This window comes from Diadema antillarum, unplaced genomic scaffold, assembly GCF_040938485.1.
Source record: "Diadema antillarum isolate AM-2024a unplaced genomic scaffold, OU_Dant_1.0 scf00000141, whole genome shotgun sequence".
NCBI classification, from domain to species: Eukaryota; Metazoa; Echinodermata; class Echinoidea; order Diadematoida; family Diadematidae; genus Diadema; species Diadema antillarum.
The window spans coordinates 481,863-497,023 of NW_027271030.1; the positions used below are offsets into that span (position 1 = coordinate 481,863).

A 15,161-nucleotide genomic window follows, 5' to 3' on the forward strand; every position below is an offset into this window, starting at 1 on the left:
TTTTCTCACTTAGATATTCAAATGTAATATAATGGTGTTCTTGCTCAAGTCATCATTTTGAAAAGCCCTAAGTATGATATTTGCCTTCTTTGTACCATGGTATTAGTAGCCTATACCCAAATTTCAGTGAAGCCTGTCTTATATTGTAATACATCAAGCCTCGTCTCCATATTACTAAATGCATTAATTTATTAATGTGAAATCTTGTACGGTAGTTCTTCTCATTCAGCGTTGCAAAAAGAATGAAAATTTGCTTTCATCCAATGCTGTGAGTAAGGTGTGATTTTTTCCACTGCTTTCTTCATACAGAGTGCTGGTGGAATCATTGGCAAAGCTGGTGCAAACATCAAACAGCTGAGAGGCAAGGTAGGTATCTGGCTTCCTGCCTGGAGGATGAGGAGGTAGACTGGGGTTTCATGCAGAAATGGTGTCTAATTTACCAGAAAATAACAGTCTTTGGGGATTCAATATCAGTTGGTTCATAGGCATGTACACTGTGTTGGCAACTTACTGTGATGAAAAAAGTAGGGGGGGGGGAGCAAAAGTTTTTAACATTGAAATAGCTCGTATTGATGAAATGTTGTTTTAGCAAGTCCTCACTTTTTTCATTCACTGGTATTGATGAACCATCACTTGTCTCATGAAAACATGAACATGGGTGGATAGGGAGACTGACATGCAAGTTGTGTTTTCATAGCATGGAATCATGTCATATAAATTCATCTAAGGAACTTTGAGTTCTTAGGCCCATACCAAAAGAGCCCCATTGGTTCAGCCATTGAAGCAGACTAGTGATTGAAATGTCCCCGTCCTAGAGGCTTACAGCCATTCTCTCTTCTATCCCCCCTCCACGCTGGCCCCGGCCCTCTGATGTCTTCTCCATCCGCCCCACCTCCGATCCGAACCGCAATGTGCCACCGAACTCTGGGTCCGGCCCCACCCTGGCTCTGGCCCCGCCCTGGCTCTGGCCCCGCCCTGACTCTGGCCCCGCCCTGGCTCTGGCCCTACCCCGGCTCCTCCTCACACCTGTATCGATCCATGGGTGCCGTACAAATGTGATCCCTTGACCTCCAAACTGACCGGATTGCCCCGTGGTACTCCCGGCCACCAAATTGACCAATACCAATTAAAAATATGATCTGAACATGGATCAAATGTGGCTTCCCATTGACTCCCATCATGGCGGTTCTCTGCCTCTGGCCTCAAACTTGAAAACCACCCTCTCCACTCTTCGGATCTGCACCTGGCCCATCTCTCCCTTCCATCATTTGACCTGACCCCGGCCCAACCTCCTGACCCGGCCCAACCTCCTGACCTGGTCCGCACGGTGTGATATCACTCCAATCCAACCACCACCGATCCGTGGTCGGCCCGTCCATCCCATCAGTTCAATGCCACCGTTACAGTGCCTGATTGCAGTGGGCCGGAGCGGTACGTCCCCACTGCTTGCTAGCTTCACCAGTACACATCTCCCGCCTATTGTGATGATTTTGTTTGATTTATCAAGATTTTAAGCTTCATTACAATCTTAATCACAAGAGCTTACCTATTGTTTCTTATCTATCAAGTTGTGGGTAAAATCCAAGTAGAGTGGTTTGACAGTGATCTAGCATGCCAGCTGTATGGTTTGTTAGTTGCATTGCATTTCATTTCAAACATGTACAGTATATTTGTATGTATATGTATAAATGTTTGTGTGTTTGTGTATGTTGGTATTTATGTATGTTATGTGTATGTTTGTATATTTGTATTATTTTTCTGTCAAGTTCTCTTTTACTGTTAAAGTTGACTGCATCTATCCATGTCTTTTTTTAGTAATCTTCCTGAAGCACAAGAAAACTTTGATTAATGCAAGGATTTTTTTGCTACTTACATTTTCATTCATCCCTCTAAGAGCTAGATTCAAACCTACAGCAGTGATAATCACACCTCTGGCATCAAATACATACATACATGTATTTCAATTGAGTAATAATAATGTGCACAGAAGTTGACCTTTTTTGAAAGAGGACATTTAGAGCCAACTACTGGCATCCTTTGTGATGCATCGTTAAATATCTTTATTCTTACACATTTTTTTTTGTCTCTCTCTCTCTTTCAGTCATTAGTTTAGAATGAGCTAATATTTACATTGTTTATGAACAAGAAATGGCAACCCAAGGCTGTTTTGGTTTTTGATTCACTCAAATCAAATGATGTGTAACAAGTCAAAACATTTATTGATCACATTCAATTTATTTCTGTTTAGATAATCTGGCATCACCTTCCAAGGCAAAAGTGGGATATGGGAACATGTTTGTGATGAAAAATCCATTTTTATTTTTCTCCCCCAATCTGCATGCCCAGTATGCAAGCATGGTTTCAACCATACTCCATGACAAAATGTGTTGTTATCATGTACATTTTGTCTTAACCTTTTATTTCATGCAAATATGTCAATAGCACTTCAGGCTTGTTTTCATCCAAATGATAGACCCGTGGAGAATTTTCCTTGCTCTGTCTCATCCAGTCCTAAGCATGTTCTAAAGTACCTCACCACCACCCCCCCCCCCCCCAAAAAAAAAAAAAACAACCAAATACCAAGTGTTCAGAAAAGGAAACCTGTTTTGAATTGTTTTTTCCTATTTTCAAGAAAAGGGTCATGAATCAAAAACAGTATTTCTTTAAGATTTTGCAAGCTTTTTTCCTCAAAGTAACTTACTGATACATTGGCTTGATTGAAATTCATCTAGAGATCTGAATAGCAGCGGTGAAACTAATGCCATGAAGCCCCCATGTAGGCTGTTAGAGGTGTGTATCTAACACTAGGTTTTAAAACTGGCAAGAGGATTTACTGCTGGTTTTCTTCTTCTCCTGCCCCCCTGGCCTCTTCCACAGTATCCTCACCATCGTGACAGACCTCGAGGCTGCCCTGGAATGCATCCAAGAGATCATACCCATATTGGACGCGGTAAGAGATAGTTCATTCTCTGAATTCAGACATCTTTAGCCAGTCGCTCAATTTGAAACATGTTCATTCTTGTCGTCCCAGAACAGCAAGAGTAACATGTTACTATGCTCGCTCGCATCACTTGGTGAAACTTAAAAATTGTTCTGTGTGTTATAAATCATGAAACTGAACATAAAATGCATGACACCTGTTTGCTACTTTTCACTTGTCAAAGACTGGATAAGTCCTTCAGCTCTTAGTTATTCTTCTCCACATAAGTATGAGATTGTGAGTGTATGTCTGTTACACTTCATGAATTTGGATAAGAATGCTGAAAATGTTAATGCTGATTTGAATAAAAATCAAAGCCCAAGAACAAAGAAGCCCTAAGGGGTTATAAGACTGGTTTCTACACTGGGTGGCTGGTGGAGACTTAGTGTCAGCAACAAGCTTGGAGATGCTGAGATAGAAAGCAAGATAGGACGAGGGTCGGGTAGTATGATTCTAGATATGCTAATGAGGGAAACGAATCCTGTAGGTTCAGGAGTTGAGCTGCGGTAGAAGTGTGTGACGGGATGGTGCGTACACACTGCCCTCGTGAGACCGGCTTGTGCGAAAGCGAGGTGGGATGGAATTACAGCCCTGCTCCAAAATGCAAGATGTACCTCCTTAGTGTGACTAGCAATCAGAGAGAGGTTCTGAGAATAATTCAGGTGGCAAGGCAAGGAGACATATTTGTTCCATTCTCATCTTTTATGTGTTTGGACCGTATGGTAACAACTAATACAAAACCTACAACATGTTATGCATAATACCTGTTTACTACTTTCCCTCATCCTCAAGAATGATAAGTAAACAGGTCAGGAGAGGATGTGTAAGCAATCGGAAGCTATCAAAATAAACCCAGATTCTAAAACTGAGGGGGCAAAAATTATGTAAATAGCTAGAATAGCTAAAACTAAAATCCCTATGATCCAAAAAGAGGAGAATAGATGTGTTTACTCAGTTTGGCTCCAGATGACATTCCACATCAGAGGGAAAAAAAAAGAGGAAAAAAATGTCCTTGTAATGTCCTGTTTTTCAGTAGCCTCAAACAAACAATGTGAATATTTGTTGAGGTGACCAATACAAGTGTGGTGGATTGGGCAAGCCTTGCACAAGGTCTGACATGAGATCAACTGGCAACATTAACAGTTCATCTCCCAGTAAAGTGTCAAGATAGACCAGCTGAAAGATGGCTTCTCACCCACCTGTAAGCTGAACTGTCATCCATCACCAGCACCCCACCTGACCCCACCCCACCTTTCTTCACACCATGACATGTTAGATGATGCAGCAGTGTTGGCCTGTATCTCACCGTTCTCTCACTCTCCTCCCTCTTTGAGTTTCAAGCTCCTCTCAGCACTGTGCTGGAGGTGGAAAGCTGCCTTAATCTCGGTGGATGGATGGCAGACTGTGAGGAAATAGAGTAGACTTGATGCTTAGCAAGCATTTCATTCTAGATGCGGAAACTTGGAGATACTGATGTATGAGAGAAGCATTACAATTCAAAAGATTTTATAGAATACTGGGAAAAACACCCTCTAGAGAAGAGTCTTTAAAAAAAAAATGGGCAGAGTGTGATGTCATGAGAAGCATCAAAGATATTTGTATCAGATAAATGCAAAGAATTCTTACAATAATGGATGCCAACACAGCATTAGTTACAGTTGTTTTGAGAGCAAAGTGCAAGAGTATTAGGCTTGAGTTACAATTCTTGTTACCACATAATTGCCCTGTAACATTCTACTTTGCTTTAGCTTATCATTTGAGATGTTTGAATCCTTGCTTTCTTTCGTCTGTCTGCTCTGTTGTCCATCTGCTCAGAGCCCCCCCCCCCCTTTCTGCTTAGAGCCCCTCCCTTATTCTGCTGAGAGCCTCTCCCCTTTCTGCTCAGGGCCCCTCCCTCATTCCGCTCAGAGCCCCTCCCCTTCCGCTCAGAGCCCCTCCCCCTTTCCGCTCAAAGCTGCCTCTTTCTGATGTGACCCTATCTGTCGATGGTAGCTGCAGACTCATGCTGACAAGGGAGTGAGTTGTAGCATGACAATGTCATTTCAGTGATTATCTGCATCATTGCTGCTCTGTGATGTGGGCAGAGAATACAGCCTTGCTTGCTTCTAGCACTCATCTGTGAAATGCTTGCATTTATTTCAGAATTTCATGTCATTCTTGTTCAGGTCAGAAATCTCTCTTCTTGTCTTTATTGAATTGAGAAGGGAAAATTCTTTGATATGAAAAGCCTCTTATTTCTACACCTGAATTCATTTCATGTGAAATCCCATCTTACTCTCTTCTCTTCTCTTCTCATCTCATTTTTCCTCCTCTGTTTTTTTTTCCTCTCTTCTTTTCCCTTCTATAATCATCTCTTCTCTTCTATTTTCTTCATTTTTCTTCTTCTTCCCTTCTATAATCATCTGTTTTCTTCTGTTTTCTTCTTTTTCTTTTTCTTCTCTTTTCTTCTCTTTTCTCTTTTTTCTTCTCTTTTCTTTCCTTCTCTTCACTCTTCTCTTCTCTTTCTTCTTTTTTTTCTTCTCTTCTTATCTCTTCTCCTTCCTCTGTACTCTCCTTTTCCTTTTCTTTCCTCTTCTCTCTTTCATCCACCTGCTATCAATTTCTATTCAGGAAGGTGATAAATTACAATCCATTATACAACGCATTGGCAGCTGCAGAGAGATTTTAAAAGCCTGCATTGAATCCAATTGCTCATCATTCTCAACTAACCTTTGATATTTAAGTTGCATGGCTGTTTAAGATGTGTTGTACAATGCCTACAATATACAGTGTGCATTGGATGTGATGTATGAGTTACTTTTAAGCAAGCTATAGTTTTCATCTGAAATCAATATGATTCTGAAAGCTATTCCTACCATAAAAAAATTAATATAAGAATCCTTACAAAAGCATATCATTTGAAGAGGCAGTTTTCTTTCAGATTACTGAGTATTAACTTGCCCATTTCATTTTTTTGGTTTGAGATTGAACTGTGGCAGCAAGTTATACAAATAACTTTCAAATTGTTGAGTATTAACTTGCCCATTTTGATTATTGTGTGAGATTAAACAGTGGCTGTGAATTGCACAAATTTACAGACCTGGAATCAGGAATAGCAGCTCAGACGTCAGCTATCATTATTCCAAACAAAGCTTGTTGGCTGTACGTCATGAAACATATATTAGTTACAGAGTAGAAGATTTTTCTATAGTTCTTACACAATGCAATAACTTCCATGATTTATGAAGATGTGACTTTTGGTATCATTGTTCTTGTTTTGTCTTTTTCTTTGAATGAAAATCTTTTTTCCAAACATGATTTACAGTGAGGTGGGTTTGTCATGTTGACTTTGGCCAATACTTGTATGGTCATGCATGTAATGTAAAAACAAAAGGAAAAGTCCTAACTATGTTGTATCAGTACCAATGTTTAATTTTCGACTTATTTGTACAGATCGACTGGAATATTTCCCCTGAATGTATTTACATTCGTGCTGGTTTTTCATATTTTTTTCACTTTTTTTTTTCTATTCATACAGAGTGAGCAGAAACCTGAGAGTTTCATGGTCAGGTTGCTTGTCCATCAAAGTTTAGCCGGAGCCATCATTGGCAAGGAAGGATGCAAAATCAAAGAAATCCGTGAGGTTAGTATACGTCTTGTGTCTCAGTTCAATATATCCCTTGTTTGTGTCTCCACATCTCTTCATGTTAAAACATTGTCTAACACAATGTATATATTATAGTGTATGCATAGGCATTAGATAGTCAGACTATACTTGTCATCTCTTTTCTCTCATCTTTTCCATCACTCTCATTCCTGGTCTAGCCATTTTGATGTTTAGTTTTCACTCTGTGTGTTACATTCATACTTGTGTGATGTGGTTTGCATGTTATTTCAGTTCTTGCTTCTCTGTTCATGTTTCTTAATGTGTCTCTCATTCTTCCACTCTACTCTTTTGCTGTCTTGAAGTTTGCCAAAGGTTTTATTTTCTCTGTATGAAAATGATATTTCCATTTATTAATGTCTGTGTGTATGTGTTTGTGTGTGTATTTACCCATCTTTCATCTTAGCAAAAGAGAAGATATTATAGATCCTCTCTGTTACTGATAACCCAGTGAGTTTAAAATGGCTTCCATCATCAGTGAAATGATGATGTAACATGTCCCAGATACTGAGCCTTTTTATCCTACTGGTATGAGTATGATGTAACATTGATTGAAGATTGTCCCCCTTGTTCCTGGTCCTTCTACAGCAAAGTGGAGCCAACATAAAGGTGTTCTCTGATGTTTGCCCCAACTCCACGGATCGCATCATCCAAGTGGGTGGGGTCACTGATAAGATCATTGATGCTTTGCGAGAGTTACAGAATCTGATCAGTGCTGTAAGTATCTCAGTGTATGTAGTCTGAATACTGTCATAGACTGTGGATATATTCATACTGTTTAGAGATAATTGCATGCATGTGTGAGTACAGAGTTAGTCTTATTCCAGCCCTTTGTAGTAATCTGAATCTAACTACCCCTTACCGAGCAGGACAAACAAGATTTGTTCATTGTCCCTTTGTAATCTTTTTATGGAAGGCTTATAGAAATTTTAGTGACACTGAATATATGTTTTGTCAAGCATAAAACAAGAAATTTGAGAAACGTATTTGAAGTATCTGGTAGGAGTAGAGAACCAAGCTGCTCTGTAGCCAACAGGTCTTAACTAGATGTGTTTTGCTAGTAAACCAGTTGGCTTATCATCACAGATTTAAAGGCATTCAAATAATGTGGGATGTTTTGATCTATAAGAATGGAAACCAACGGAGAATATGTGTGTTTTTTTCTCAGATGTTGAATGTAGATAAATGAAAACCTTACATACAAAGCAGTGTATATACAAATATAATGAGATTTATGCCATACCATTCGTATACAGACATCCTTCCTAGTGTTGCACTGTATTTCTTGAGTCAGAAATTTCCTGCTAATGTTTGTATTTCAATCTGTCCGTGCCTGTAAACAAATCAGTCATAGCTCCATGCACCACAGTGCCTGTATCGATCATCGAGGGTCATGTGTGTGTTTAATTTGATTTGTGATTTCTCCTTCCATGCAGACTCCAATAAAAGGCCCTTCCCAGCCCTACGACCCCTACTGCTTCGATCCCTTTTATGCTCTCACTTATGGAGGCTACACGGGCTCCACAGACAGCAAAAAAGGGGGCGGTGGGGGAAGGATGGGGGGACATAGTATGGGGCGTGGAGGAGGCCAGTATGGGGGCGGAGGTCGCCCCATGGGAGGATTTGACTACATGGGAGGCGGTGGTAGAGGAGGACGAGGGAGAGGGTATGGTGGACGTGGGCTGTTTATGAACCCTGTGGGAGGAATGAGTGGAAACAGAGGAGGAAGAGGAGGAGGAGGAGGAAGTCGACTCCCAGAACCATTGTGAGTCATCAAATCTTGTCTTTAATAGCATGTCTGGTCTTTTCTCTTTTTATGTGTCTCTATAGTTTATCTCATCTCTTCCATTCTGTCTGGAGTGTTTTGTCTTCTATAGAATACTGATAACCTAGTTTTGGGAGATTAAAGCAATTCCTGTGTTGTTTTTCTTTTTGGCTTCATCTCATTCCAGCCATATACCTGTTGTTGTCTTTCCTCGGATCTACTTTTCATATTTTCTAGTTTCACCAGTCCATCTGTTTTTCCTCATAATTGTCTCTTTGTTATTTCCTTTCCATATGGCCATTCTGTCCTCTGTACTTTCCACTTGGTCCAAATATGTCTACTGTGTATGAAGGAAATGTGAAATATTATTGAATTGCATATTATAGTGTGAGGTCTTATACATGAAAACTGATCAAAATGGTGCTATTTTGGGTACTTAAAACAACACACCACATTGAAACAAAAAGACAGAGTAATGTCTTTATATATCGTATTTTTGAAATCAGACATGAGTGTAAAATGCATAAATCCTAATTCAGAGTATTTGACAGTGAAGATGGTGGAGTTACTCAATAGACTGTGCCATGTCAGTCAGGCAGTCCATGGATATTACTAGTATCTCGTTGATATATTAGTGTATCAATTAGAGTAGAGCTGTGTATCAAGAATACATGTTGATGTTGTGGCAAGTGAAAACAAAATTAATGGCTTCCTCTTGTATCGCGTACATGTAAGCTTATTTTTGATAGCGTATCTTGCTTGTTTTTATGTTGTTGTTCTCATAATTTCAATCATCTTGTGATCCTTAACATTAAATTGAGAATTTTCCCCTTTCTTTCTCTCTTTCTTTAACTACAGGGATCCTGCATTCTACAATGTAAGTATATAGCCTGTAATGCTATATTTCTAGTGGATTGGTTTGACTTCTTATTGCTATTGAGTAGATGTCATATCTTCACAATTTTTTTTCAGGCATTAGATATTAAGCAAAGAGCAGAAGATATAATTTATCTTATTTAAAGTATATCATGTAAGATCTGTGTGATTAAAAACCTCAAGTGAGATCTGTGCAACAGTTGTGATTTTCTGCCTTTATAATTTGTTGTCAAAGTAAAGGCAGAAATATCTGCCTAGTAATGCGTGCATGCAGTCCTTGCCAAAAAAAAAAAAAATATGAGCTATTCAGATATACGATGGAAGAGGCTTATAGAGAAATGCCGGAGTGCCCTGGTTATGCTGATTATGGGCAATGTAGAGAAGGGGATCAGCTTGCTAACGAGGAATGAACGTGTCTTGGCCTGCTTGCTATCAGAGCTCTCCTCACACTCATACCAGGCAAGTGGAAAGAGACCAAAAGAAGTTGATAGAAATATCAAAATATTCATCAATTCCATAAGGTTTTATGAAATGAGCTCAAGTCCACAGCAAGAGATGACTTAGAGACATCGAATAATCCCCTCCGAGCGCTGGAGAGATTTTGTCAGAATCTCAGGGGATTTTACAACCTCATTAGTATGCTGATTAACCAAGTCTTCATCTCCAATTTTATCTTTCTTTCTTTCTCAATCTTCTCTTTCCCTCGTTCCTTCCATCCTTCTACATCTTCCTCTTTTACCTCTTGTATTTGTGTCTAGTGGTGTGTGTTGCGTCTTGTGTGAAATAGGAAAGGAAGAGTTGAAATGAGAAGCCTGGCTGTTAAAGCCCGTTGGAAATCAATAGATAGAACCATCTAGTAGGGAGAAGGCAGGCTACAATGAACTTCAACCTGTTTTCCATAGCTGGCAAATTGGAACAATTACACATGCACCATTGGTTGTCCTCCTTCATATCTACGAAGTTGTTATTGTATCTATGAATAGAATATTGTATTTACAAATAGAATGAAATTATATTGCTTTCGTAGTCATTGAAGCATATTCATGGGTTGTTTACTCTTTTTCACAGTTTATCCCTTTTGTATGTCCCTCTCTTTCATCCTTTAAAGAGCGTATGTAATTTAGTGCCATAGCCTCATATCAGGCAGATGAAGCCTCTGAGTATAGTTATCCAGGAATGCTTTAGGATATTGAGTGAAAGTAAGTGTGAGGAAGAGTAGAGAGAGAGAGAGAGATGAATTGAGTCTTCAAATAAAGCTAGATTGACAGGAAGCCCTAGGGTGTTTGTACTTCTACTCCTGGTGTAGGAGTACAGTCTTCTTCCAAGTGGTGTGTTTGAAGGTTTGTGGTCAATGTGAGTTGTTATCACAGCTGTGTTCATCCAGCAAACGGGCTGCTGCTCCTCTAGACAGACAATTGAATCTCCACAGCTCTCTCACTTCATCTTAGCCCCTTCCTATTCTTCCTATTCTTCATTCTGCTTTGCAGTGTCCAATTGTATCAAGGCTCTAAGTTATTCTGGATATTCATTTTTGATGCAGTGGACTGACTTTGATTTTCATTTTAAATTTCATATTAATGAAAAACATGAATATTGGGAATTAGTGCATTTATGCAAGTTTTTATATTTTCCATCGAAAAGCATGTCATTTTCATTTCTTTTTCCACAATGAAGGTTTTTCTTTTTCCTCCAAAGAACTTGTACTTCATAGTTTTCTCTCATCATTCTATCCTCATATCTATTCACTTCTAAGATATTTTTTGGGTTGTGGCATCCAATGGCACAATATGCTACCTGATACTTGGACTAATATTTCTTCTGTGTTTCTTTCTTCTCTCAGCAGAGTGGACGTGATGGATTTGAAAGCTTAGAGAGTGAGTATGATGCTGTCTCCTTTCTTCTATCAACCAGTAGACGAAGGGATATCCCAATATACCAAAGCAGAAGTAGATTGTAAAAGAATTGTTAGTGCCTATTGTTCATTTCATAAAATTTCAATGACAATCCTTACTTCACAGTTAGATACTGGACAAAAGAAATGAGGGTATTTTTTCTGTAATGTCTAAGGTAGCATAAATAAATGTTGATACTAGTAATTAGATTTCTGAGGCAACATCATAGAGATTGCATAGGAGCTTTACCTGTTTTGACGTGGTTCATCCTCTCATTTCACTTGTTTGAGGTTCTACTCTCTAGCTCAGTGAACCGGTGACATGTGCAAAATGCAGATGATATCTAGAATTAAAAATGTACTTGTAGGATAGTGAATGCAAGATGAGAACCTTTTTATATTCTGTGAGTGAAGCAAACATGGATGTTTAGCTTCATGCTGAATGACTTCTCTGCTCCTTTCTGGTTTGACATCTTTCTATTTCATTTCTCTCCTTTCAGACACAGAGAGGACAATACAGGTCACGATCCCTAAAGATGTGAGTCATTTTCATTCCTTTAACATACATGTTTTACACTGATGAAAGAGATCATTGTTGTCAATAGTACCTTTCACCACTGTTGGACAGTGTAAATTACAAACAGGCAAATAGGCTGGGGGGGGGGGGGGGGTAAATAGAGTAAATGCAATAATGATTTTAAAAACAAAGGATAGGTCACTGAATGAACAAGGCTGTTCATTTTTTTTCCTTCAAAGTACATCAAAATGATCACTCTCTTACCTATGAAGCATTGTGCAAAGGAAACTCAATAAGCCTCCCAAGAATATTTTCCAGTTTGATCACCACTAGAATCTTGTATTCTGTGTAGAGTTCGAGTGATGTCAGGTTTGATGTTTGCAAGCAATCAATGCTGTGACTTCTTTCTTTGTACTCGTAGTTAGCTGGCGCCATCATTGGGTCTCAAGGGTCCAGGATCCGTGCCATTCGAACACGCAGCTGTGCAACCATCAAGATAGAGGACGCCAAGCCTGACTCCATTGATCGCATCATCACCATCACGGGCACAGACGACCAGATCAACTACGCCCAATACCTGCTCCAAGAAAGGTACATTTGATCATCTCACACATAGAATGTTTTCAGAATATAACATTGACAACTAAAATGTAGAAATTTGACATCAGCAAAAAGTTTGAGAGTACTTCTCCCAGTCCAACTTATACCAGCTTCTACAAGGTGCTGCTAGGTGACTTTGTAATTCCACTGAATGTGCATGGTACTCGTACTGCTGCTGGTCCTTGCCACCGTCTGGTTTCACCCTACATCTACTCTCTAATAGCCGTCTGCCTAGAGGAAAGAGACAGGCTAGAGATGGAATATATCAACAGTCCTGCCTTTGGCCCCATGGAAGACTAGTGATTTTGTTGTTGTGAATCTCTGTGAGCAAACAAAAAATCACTGTCGGCCACTGGGGAGGAGGGCACACTCATCCGGTCATCCCTCAACGAATCGGTCTCAAAGGCATCCCAGGAGGGTTCTTAAAGGATTTCCTACTGATGTCATCAATGACAGTGACTTTGACATGAGTGGCTGCTTTAATAGCACCATCATTAGTAGCTTCTGTTCTGACATATATGATTGTACTGACAGAGACATTTCACATCTGAATGATACACTTTACACATTAGTATTTATCAAGAGTGTCATTCTAAAAACACAAATTAATTTCTTACAAGATTGATGATGTGATTCACAGTGAAAATTTGTTACAGATTTCTTGAAGCAAGGTCATGAGTTATTCAAAAAGTGCAACTGAACATTAGTACCTTGTTTTTGCTAATGAATTTCTTAAGTGAAGTCATTTCATCATTAGTGTCAACTGTAAAAGATGTAAATTATTGAGAGTATTACCAAAGTCATTGTAACAAATAATCTGTCCTACAGGGAAGATAAAGTAAGATAAGGAAGCAATTTAAGTGACTGTCAGAAAAACATGGTTTAAACAGAGTGTCTGCTTACTCAAAGTATGTGTTCTTCCTTTCCATCTCTCACCCATACAGTGTGAGGCAGTTCTCTGGGCTGAAGTACTAGGGACTGAAAGCAGCTGGATCAGTGAAACATGTGTCAAAAAGACTCGTCTCGGTCAAAAAGACTCGTCTCGGTCAACACATTTCATCTCATTATGTTTGAGACTAAGGCAGGATGTATAAAGTGTACTCACAGTCTCTCCATTCTCATTGCTAGATGTTCAAGGCACACAGAACAAATGTCAAAGCAGCTGTAGTAGACAAAGAAATGCCTTCATGTGTGATGCAAACTGTTCTAGCTATCTCGTGTACTTTTCAAAATCCCCCAAAGCTTGTAGGTCATATGATCATGGTGAGTTCAATGATTCATTCAAGGTTTTGGCTGTATTTGAAGAATTTCAAGGAAATCTAGTAATTTCCTGTCATCATCATGATGCTCAACTGCAATCTAAGATCAGTCTTGTAATTTGTTTGCTGAAATCTCTTTTGTCTTTTGTAAAGATGGGGGAAAAAAAAAGATTAATGGAAGTATTTCATGTACCTGAAAGAGGACTAGTATTTTTGCCATTGTAGTTGAAGTACATCAATCAAGATTTTTTGATCATTTTGCCAAAAAGTAAGAATTTTTGCAGACTGCATTGTTTTTGTAATAACATATACATTTCACACAAAATATTTGTGTGAAATATGATGTGAAATTGTCTGACATTTTCAGATCTTTGCAACATGACTCACTGCTAGAATTAGCATTGTGTAGAGGTGTTAAGGATTTTATTTTACTGCAATGTACTGTAATATCCATAGATAAAGAGTGAAATCAACCACACAAATTTTAATGCAGTCCTTTTTAATCTCTGCTTCTCAACTTTTTTCAACCCGAGGCCCACTTTGGCTCCTACCTTTTTTTTTTCTTTTAAAGCATATAGTTAGCTCAAATATCATTATGAATCTTTTTTATTTCATATTTGGCTGAAAGACTGGTTGAGAAGCACTGTTTTAAAGTATTGTATTGCTGAAAGAGCAGTTTTAGCTCAAGTGGATGAATAATGAGATTTCTGGTTCATTTCCTTTGCTTGCAACAGGTGTACCCCCAGGCAAGGCACTTTATCCTAATCATTTTGGACATACATGTGAAAGAAAGGGTCTTTGATGAACTTCAACTTGCCTTTGGCTTGCCTGACAAAGCATATCAAATTTGCATGAGAGAATTCCTTGCTTATGATTAATGTGATTCACTGAATGAAATTTCCATTTAAAATAATGAAATTCAGCTTGAGAATATCCACAAATCATATTGCATTGTAAATGAAATATATTATGTGATTGAAGCACATAAGTTATTTGCCATCTCTAGCCTCAAAGGTATGAAAATTAACTTCTATTAGTAGTGACAAGATTGTGAATTGAAATGTTTCGGGTTTTTTAACCCAAAGAGGCAACAAATGTCATCTTTGTTTATTCATTTTTTATTTGATTCATGACCTATTTTAGTCTCAGTGAAAGGAAAGATTGATTTCTTGGCTCATGATATGATGTTTGCTTAACAGAAGTGTAACAGAGGAGTGTTGATTACTCAAACAAATGATACATAGATCAGAGGTCATGGCTGTTGAATGTAATTTGTACTTACTTTACTGCTGTACATAGAGCTTGCTACAAGTTACATACATTGATGACCTGAAGAAAAAACAAAAGTCAGTCGTGAAATGTAATGGTACAGCTGTTGTCATTCCATATTGCCTTGTGTGCAAAGTGTATTTCAGCTGTAAAACAATGCTTCAGAAACAGCTGTCTTAGTGGTCAGTGAAAACTAATTTTGCCTCTTAACTATGATCAATGTGTTGTCAAAATAAAGTCATCAAAAACAACAAGAAAAACCTGTTCAAAAGCACTTTCAAATTATAATGTACACCAAAATGAATGACAGTTGAGCAAAATTTGCAATTAGTAATAAAGAATGAAAGCAATTTGTAATGTA

General features: G+C 38.7%; 1 protein-coding gene across 1 annotated transcript in view; it reads left to right on the forward strand.

The window, feature by feature from the left end:
- Positions 1 to 11,735, forward strand: part of LOC139721252 (heterogeneous nuclear ribonucleoprotein K-like) — a 92,393-nt gene extending 80,658 nt beyond the window's left edge. The window contains exons 4-12 of the mRNA XM_071632574.1: positions 310 to 366; positions 1,388 to 1,431; positions 2,878 to 2,950; positions 6,498 to 6,602; positions 7,212 to 7,340; positions 8,060 to 8,388; positions 9,247 to 9,265; positions 11,105 to 11,138; positions 11,656 to 11,735. Coding sequence (XP_071488675.1) covers positions 310 to 366; positions 1,388 to 1,431; positions 2,878 to 2,950; positions 6,498 to 6,602; positions 7,212 to 7,340; positions 8,060 to 8,388; positions 9,247 to 9,265; positions 11,105 to 11,138; positions 11,656 to 11,735 — 870 coding nt within the window. The remainder of the gene's footprint in view (positions 1 to 309; positions 367 to 1,387; positions 1,432 to 2,877; positions 2,951 to 6,497; positions 6,603 to 7,211; positions 7,341 to 8,059; positions 8,389 to 9,246; positions 9,266 to 11,104; positions 11,139 to 11,655) is intronic.
- The last annotated feature ends 3,426 nt before the right edge of the window (positions 11,736 to 15,161 follow it).